General features: G+C 46.8%; 1 protein-coding gene across 1 annotated transcript; it reads left to right on the top strand.

The window, feature by feature from the left end:
* Positions 1–745: 745 nt before the first annotated feature.
* Positions 746–8,738, top strand: LOC134408350 (glutathione S-transferase Mu 1-like). Its single transcript, XM_063140607.1, has 8 exons — positions 746–893; positions 2,844–2,922; positions 4,594–4,658; positions 5,880–5,961; positions 6,079–6,179; positions 6,464–6,559; positions 6,656–6,766; positions 8,212–8,738. Exons 1-8 carry the CDS (start codon positions 858–860, stop codon positions 8,305–8,307), a joined length of 666 nt encoding a protein of 221 aa, XP_062996677.1. The 5' UTR covers positions 746–857; the 3' UTR covers positions 8,308–8,738.

Here is an 8,738-nt window from a genome sequence, read left to right on the forward strand (position 1 = left end):
AAAACAGGGTAGCACGCTTACTAACAGGGACTGGCCGACGAGACCACATTACGCCAGTCCTTTTCCAGCTTCATTGGCTGCCAGTCCAGGTCCGGGCCCAATTCAAAGTGCTGGTATTAACATTTAAAGCCCTAAACAGCTTGGGGCCAGGTTATCTGAAGGAACGCCTCCTCCCATATGTACCTACACCAACCCTAAAGTCATCCTCAGGGGTCCTTCTCCGCCAGCCCCTGCCAAAGAAAGTGAGGCAGGTGGCTACCAGGAGGAGGGCCTTCTCTGCTGTGGCACCCTGGCTGTGGAATGAGTTCCCTAAGGAGGTTCGCTTGGCACCTACATTATATGCTTTTAGATGCCAGGTGAAGACCTTTTTATTCTCCCAGCATTTTAACAGTTTATAAATAAATTTTAACTTGGTGCTTTAAATTTGTAATTTTGCATTGCTGCTGTTTTTATCAGGTTGAGCTTTTATATTGTATTTTATATTATGGTTTTATACTGTTGTTTTATACTTTGAATGTTTTTAATTTTTGTGAACCTACCCAAAGAGCTCTGGCTATTGGGCGGTATAGAAATGTAATAAATAAATAAATAAATAAATAAATAAATTTTATTTGGAGCCGGAGTGGGGGCGACTTGTGATGCATGTCTGTAGCGTCGGTGGGAGGAATGCCTGGCCAGGAGGTGAGAGGGCTCGGCGTGGGGCAGCGTTAATATGAGGCGGGCGTCTGGACTCGCCCATCTGCATTCCCGTCCGGAAACTGGCAGGGCAACTTTAACAGCAGCTCTCGCTCTTTGCAGGAAAGAGGCGCTTGCTTCTGCCTGAGCCTGTCAGGGGTGTTGGAAAGAACGCGAGGAAGATGGGAGTCACGCTGGGCTACTGGGACATCCGCGGGGTAAGTCAGTGGCTGGAGCAGCCTCGCGGCTAGCGGCCTTCGGATCCTTCCAAATAACGTCGAGACTTTTCGTCTTTTGACTGGCAAAGGCTCTGTGTAGACCACGCAACGGGCGAGGTTTTACGAAGAGGCGTTTGCAGGGGCCGAAACCGTTGCTTTGCGCCTACTAGTCAAATATCGCTGGCCCTCTGCGATGAAAATAGGGCTGCTGCAGCCCTAGAGCTTAAGGCTGCGGTCCTATACGCCCACACCAGTGGAGGCTGGTGGCTCCGAGTTCACGGGGGCTATGAATCCATTCTGGATTTCAGACAGAACCGGCCAGAACTTTTAAAAGTTCTATCCAAAGTTCTGAACCTATTTGGGGGATAGGGTTCTGCACCTTGGATATCTCCTTTAGAGTTCTGGATGGTTTCGACTGAAACCCAGAATGCATTCATAGCCCCACCAAAATCGGAGCCACCAACCTCAGTTGACCGACAAGTACCCTGAACTTGGTGGGTTTTACTTTTCAGCAGTCATGTCTAGGATCGCACTATAATCGGTTCCCCTTCCCCTCCGCCCACCCTTTCCTTTAGTGGGGCTTAGTGAGCGCAGACTTAGGGACTCGCTTTCCTCCCCTGGAAGTAGGAACAGCCAATCCCAGCGCGGGAACTGCTTTCCTCCCTCTTCGTCTTATGCAATATCAACCCTTTCGCCTGGAAATGAAGCCACCTCCAGGAGAGAATACATGGCTGAATAACGGATTAATAGGAGAGGGTGTGGCCTGGGGAGGAGCAGTGGCTGCTGCTGCTGTGGCTTTTGGGAAAATCAGCCCTGCAGGCAGGCGGACTTTGGTGGCTGATCTACACTTCTGCTTTATAGCAGTATTGAAGTACACTGATAACTGTGAGGGCACACTCCACATTCCATATACCATTGTCATAGTATTATTCCCTGCTTTTTATTCCACATTCTTATTGATTCAACGCAAGGTGTAGATCTGGCCTTTGACCCCTCTTGTAGCTGGTGCACCTTTTGTCTGGGAGGTCTTGGTTCAACATTGGGGCTGATAATCATGCTCATAGAGGCCCTACCTGGGAAGGGGAGACTGGGGGCTCCATCACACCTGCTTTTTTAAAAACCAGGTTTCATCCCCGGTTTCCCCCTTCATTTCCTTAGTGGCCGAGCGCTGGGGCACTTTCACATCTGTGCGTTGTTGGGCTCTTTCAGCTCATGTATCTTTTCACCTGGAGTGCAACTATGCCGGTGAAATCTCCCTCCCCACCTCTTGGAAAAGGTTGACTGGGGAGGAGGCGTGAAGGTTTGTTTTGCTCCTTTCAAAGGGTGGGCAAATGAACAATAATTTTAACTCATTTCTTTTGTAAAGGTGGTCAGGTCCCTTCTTTTGCTCCAAGATAACCAAAATGCTTACATCTGAGTAAGTTTGAAAGATAAAGAGATTCCTAGTCTTGTCTATAGCAGATGTCAAAAGTTACTGTTATTGCTGCTGGCTATTCTTAGGGTGCAATCCTATACATGCTTAGACAAGGGAACTGTAGGAGTTTTTTCTGTCCAAACATGCATAGGATCACACCCTTTAGAATAGAAGTACAGCCCTCCTAAAACAAAGTCTGACCTGTTCCCACACTGGCCAACCTGCTGCCCATGGGAGGCCTACAATATGAGTGCAATAGCACTCTCCCTCTTTCGTTCCCCAGCAACTGTCATACATTGGCCTGGTTCAGACAACATGCTAAACCATGCTGCTTAACCACAAAATGGTTAATGGAATGCATCAGGGTTAATGCATTCCCTTAACCATTTTGTGTTTAAGCAGCATCTTTTAGCGTGTCGTCTGAACCAGGCCATTGGCATGCATGCTGCCTGATTCCAATACTGGAGCCACTGACAGCCTTAACCTCCATGACACTAATATCCTTCCACTAATTCTTCCTTTCCCCCTTCCTGCAGCTTGCCCACGCAATCAGACTACTTCTAGAATACACAGAGACTGAATATGACGAAAAATTGTACAGCTGTCAAGGAGAAGGTAAGGAGCTAAAAGGATCTTCCAGGTTCAAAAATAGCATGCCTCTGATTGCCAAATGTTGGGTCACCGGCATAGTTGCGCTCCAGGTGAAAAGATACATGAGCTGAAAGAGCCCAACAACGCACAGATGTGAAAGTGCCCCAGCGCTCGGCCACTAAGGAAATGAAGGGGGAAACCGGGGATGAAACCTGGTTTTTAAAAAAGCAGGTGTGATGGAGCCCCCAGTCTCCCCTTCCCAGGTAGGGCCTCTATGAGCATGATTATCAGCCCCAATGTTGAACCAAGACCTCCCAGACAAGAGGAGGCAGTAAATGTCGTTATGCTCTGAAGCAGGTCTGATATCTTCTTATGTCAGATTGTTTCGACAGGATGGCTAGTGTCTCTTAAAATTCTTGCTATATTTTCCTCCAGAACTGAAAAATGCAAGGAATCAAAGAACTCCATCCTGTCCCATACCATCTCAACATATAGAACAATCTCTCTTCTACCAATCTTTGTTCTTCTGCCAAATTTTATCACTGACTTTCCCCATGGTACAAAAGAATAACTTGAACAGCTGGGTCTATTCCCTGTTTTAAGAACGTAAGAACTGCTATGCTGGATCAGACCAAGGGTCCATCTAGTCCAGCACTCTGTTCACACAATGGCCAACCAGCCATCGGCCAGGGATGAACAAGCAGGACATGGTGCAACAGCACCCTCCCACCCACGTTCCCCAGCAAATGGTGTTTTCTTTTTTGTCTGGTTTAGTGTTTGAATTACTTATTCATGGAAATGGTGGGAGAGCAGAGAAAGGAAGATCACCAAGAACACTTTGATCCAGATAGGAAACTTTTAAAGTGATTCATATTTTTGATTTGACTGGCAAGAAGGGGGATTAACTCCTGGTGTAACCATTGGCTCTACCTTTCAAATTGAAGCAGAGCTCCTCCAAGCAGATTGAATCCAAATCTGAAACTTCCTGAAACTTTGTTAGTAATTTGGAGGAATACAGACAGTGTATCTGCAAAACTGATACATTTCTCCCCAAAGGAGAAGAGGTGGTGTACATCTGTGGCTGGCAGCTCTAGCTTCTGATTACAGTGAATGGTTTCATCAGGGCAGTCCCAGTGTGGTGGGGCAGGGATACTGGAAGAATACATTGCAGGACTGTCCCTGTGTTCGCTAGTTTTCTCTCCCAAGAGTAGAGCTGTTTTCGTAGGGTCTGTGGGAATTGGGAGGGTGTAGCATTGGAAATACTGGATATTGAACCCCTTCTACCTCTGCCACTGTATGTTCCTCATCCATCATCTGCCCCCAGTCTTACTGCATTTTCTGTGACTTTGGTACCAACTGACCAGAAAACAAAAGATGTCTTAAACTGTTTTTCATTCATCACAACTTCTTAACAACTGTCCTTCTGAAATTGGGCAGGTTTCATAGCAAGGGCCACCTCTGCGCTGTTTGCCATTTCCCTAACAACCCCCCATGAAGATTGTAGGGGCATAAGTGCATCCTTTTTCAGGGAGAATCTCCATACTGTAAATAATAACCCCTCAGGAATGAGCAAAAATCAGGGATGTCTCTAAGCTTTTTGGGCAGTTAGACACCTTTGGAATTGCTGGATGTGAGGCTGGATATGAAGGAGAAAATAAACCTGGGCTTGACGTCTGTTCATCTCTATACTTACAGCTCCGAATATCGACACAAGTCAGTGGACGAATGTGAAGGAGAAGCTGGGCTTGGACTTCCCAAATGTATGTAGCCGCTGTGACATAACCAGCAACGTGGCATTGTGGGTTGAATGTCTTTGTGTGTCTGTGAGGCAGGGGCGGGGTCGGTTTACTGCTGCTCATATTGAGATGGGTGAGAGTAAGTAGGAAAAGGGCCTGGCTACGCTCCTGCCCAGGCACTCCTGAGGCACAAGCTGCCTCATCTGACTTGGCTTCGTTGCGCATTGCTTCAAGTCCAGATTGCAGCCCAATTGAAAATCAGGACTGTGTGCAAGAAGAATCCAAAGCAGCAGGCTAGAGCGAGGTTGGCATCTTCCATGAATTCCTGGCCTCTTCCTTGAGCACAGGCCAAAAATTAGCTAGAGGCCAAGAATTTTCAGCAATTACTACTTTAAAAAAAGAGCAAAGCCCCACTGCAGAAACTCACTGCAGAAGTCCCACCGCAGAAACTCACCGCGCAACTCATTGCACAACCTTCCAATGTTCAACTTTCAATGTAGATCATTCTGGCTGGAGATGGTTTTTACCTTGATGTAGAATTTGGAAATCTGGGGACGAGGGAAGAACCAGAAGCCGCTGCATGCCAAAAGGAGGAAGAAACTAGACACAGGGCCGGGCAAAGCTGGTAATAGGCCCGGGCCAGATGGGAAATGTAGGCCCCGTTTCAAACTGCTCATTAAGTATTTTTTAATCAGTTCTAAATACATATGAACTAGAATGATTTATTCAAAAGGTAAGGGCAAGCACTTTTATTCAAGATGTATATAAGACATCTTTGTCTCTACCAGGGGGACTTGGAGTAGGCCCCCCAAAATCGTAGGCCCATGCCAACTGGCCCCACTGGCCCCCGCCCAGCCCTGACTAGACAAGAAAGGGGAAATGCATGGCTTATTTGCTGCTGCGGCTCCTCTTTACCTGTCCCCCCCCCCATAGAGACTGCCTAGTGAGCTAGCTGCTAGAGCCTAGTGCTTGCCTAACCCCATATACAAGTGATTACAGGATTTTTTTTGACCACTGAAAAATTATATGCAGAATGCCTGTATTCGTTGCCTGAAGGCCCTGAGTAAAGGGTTTAGCATCTCGCAGTGTTTTCTTTCTTTGGGTCATTTCTACTTAGATAGTCTTCAAACAGGCACACTCCTACTGTTTATCCTAAGAAAGCCAGAAGTCATCCAGTGTGGATGACTGGGCACTGAAGTAACATATCATTTCACTGGCATCGTTAACCTCCTTCTCTTTCCGTAGCTCCCGTATCTGATCGATGGAGAGAAAAAGATTACCCAGAGCAATGCCATCCTGCGCTACATTGCACGGAAGCACAAGATGTGTGAGTGCTTTTGATGGCAGCGATTATTTGGAGGCCAGCTTCAAATTCAAACGTACTGCGGCTGAACAGTTGATTGGCGGGAGATCCTTACGTTCTGTATATGTTGCATTGCCGTAGGTGGTGAGAGTGAAGAAGAAATGATCAGGGTAGACATGCTCGAGAACCAGTTCATGGATTTCCGAATGGAGTTTGCAAGAATGTGCTACAATCCAGATTTTGTGAGTTTCTTGGTTTGTGCTCTCCTTCCAAAATGGGTCAGATCAGGAATTCAGCCAATGAGTTGAGAATTGGTTTGGGGTAAATATGAAGTGAGTGGACAGGAAGTCAGGACTTCTGTAAGGCTTTACAAATAATCATGAAGTTGGAAGGGGAACAACAGTTCAGTGTTTAGAGTTGGGGTGGGGGTGGGAGGAGAAGAGGCCTAGAAATGGGGAGTTAAGCATTCAGGGTTTCACAAGAGCTTAGCTGGACATGAGCCTGTCTGTCATATCTCTTCTTGCAGGAAAAACTCAAGCCCGAGTACTTGGAGCAACTACCCGGGAAGCTGAAGCTGTTCTCCCAGTTTCTGGGGGACAGAAAATGGTTTGCAGGGAAGAAGGTACGTGGGCTGAGTGTGATTTATATAGAGACCAAGATGTCTCAAGTAATGTGTTTCCATTTAAAATGTTTTCCTTTTTTTTTTTAAATTTTCTAGATCACCTTTGTAGATTTCGTTGCCTACGATGTGCTGGATCGGCAACGGATATTTGAGCCAAAATGCATTGATCAGTTCAGAAATCTCAAGGATTTCCTTGACCGCTTCGAGGTGAAATTAACTGTGATATATGCATGGATCTCCAGCGTGGACCATTGAAAGTTGTTGTCATATAGATAGCAAAGGGAATGTCATCCTTAACCCAACTAATCTTCCCCAAATTTTTCTACCTTCTACTAAGCCACTTGATATTACAATCTCTAAGTTGTCCAAATAAGACTTTACTGGGGATGTTGGATAAATCCACAATGGGTTGAAAATAGGGCTGTGCACAGACCCACTGATCCATGGCCATGGCCTGGTCTTCCTGTTTGAGGCCTCGGCCTCAGTTGACGACGACGACGGACCGCGCCAGAGGCAGGTAAGACTCCCTGCCCCAGCTCCGCCACCGTTGCCGCACGGACTGCGGCGGCGCCAGCACCAGGTAAGGCCCCCCTCACCACTTACCTGCCTCCGCTGCAGTCCGGTGGAAGCTTCAACTGAGGTCCAGGCCTCAAACTGGAATACCAGGCCGCGGCTGCGGCCTGGTCTTCCGGTTTGAGGCCTGGGCCTCAGTTGAAGCTGCCGCTGGACCGTGACAGAGGCAGGTAAGCCCTCCTCCCCTCCTGACCCCTTGCCTGGCTCTGCCGCCATCGCCGCATGGACTGCGGTGGCACCAGGTAAGCCCTCACCCGTCATACTTACCTTTTTTTTGGAGCTCCGGATCGAGATGAAGGATTCGCTTGGTCTCGATCCGCTTCGTCTCGATCTGCAGCTCCCCCGACCCGATCCGTCTCCGCCTTTGTCGGAGGTGAATTAGGCCGTTCCGCTATTGGTTCTAAGAACTGAAGCGAAGCGGAGCACAGCCCTAGTTGAAAAGACATTGGATTTCTCTGCATCCAACCCAATCACTTTTTGTGCGCACTCTGCTCATTGATTTTACAGGCATCTAAGAAAAATACGCAAAATGTTATGTAGCAATGAAAGTTCCATAAATTGTAGTGGAATTTTTGGTATATTTTTCAGAAGGGGAAAAACAATATCTGACTCTATCAATGAGTGGACCCTAACCCTTCCCAACCTGGCTTCCTCCAATTGTTTTAGACTACAATTCCCAGCACTTCTCTCTGTTGGCCATGCTGGCTGGGGTAGATGGGAGTTGGAGTTGAAAGCATCTGTACAGAAACAGGTTGGGAAAGCTGAAATAGACACCCCACATTTTCCAGTGATGTGTGGGGAAGAGCCCATACTCTGATTTCCTGCAAACCAACTCTTGCTAAACACACACTGTGGAAAGACTTGCCATACTAGAATGGATTGAACAGTGGCAAAGGTTGTGATAAGCTTGAAACATTTAAAAAATGCCATCTGTCCCATCTCATAGCTTGTTTAAATATATATATCTTTCCAGATACTAAACAGCCATTTGCAGTTTCGTCATGAATTTGATTCAGACTATTGCAATGCGTAATGACATTGTTAACTAATAAATATCCTTTTGCTGGCTTTCTTCGCAGGCCTTGGAGAAGATTTCTGCCTACATGAAATGTGGCCATTGCATAAAGTCTCCCATCTTCTTGAAAACTGCCAAGTGGGGCAATAAAAAAGAGTAGAAGAGCCCATGAGCCCTGCAGGGCTGAGCTTTGTAGACGGAGGCTGGGTTCACACAACATGACAACCCACACTCAAGGTTGAGCGTGGATTGTTGTTGAATGGTGGGTTTTTGTGTAGTGTGAACCTAGCTGTGCTACAAACTATGGTTTGTTAACCACGAAGAACCCACAAAGAGAATTCATAATTAGTTGTTGGGTTGTGAACTGTGGGTCGTTTGTGGTTAACAAACTAGGGTTTGTTAGCACAGCTGGGTTCACACAACACAGTAACCCATGGTTCAACAACAATCAATACTCGTGTTGTGTGAACTCAGCAACTGTATCAATGAGGAAGCACTTGGCATCCCTCCATGCTTTTAAACTTTATCATGCCGTGGCTTTAATACCCTTTCCAAGATACTAGCTAATAAAAGTTGTTGGCCACTGAAAAA

Source organism: Elgaria multicarinata, chromosome 1 (genome assembly GCF_023053635.1).
Source record: "Elgaria multicarinata webbii isolate HBS135686 ecotype San Diego chromosome 1, rElgMul1.1.pri, whole genome shotgun sequence".
In the NCBI taxonomy this organism is placed as follows: Eukaryota; Metazoa; Chordata; class Lepidosauria; order Squamata; family Anguidae; genus Elgaria; species Elgaria multicarinata.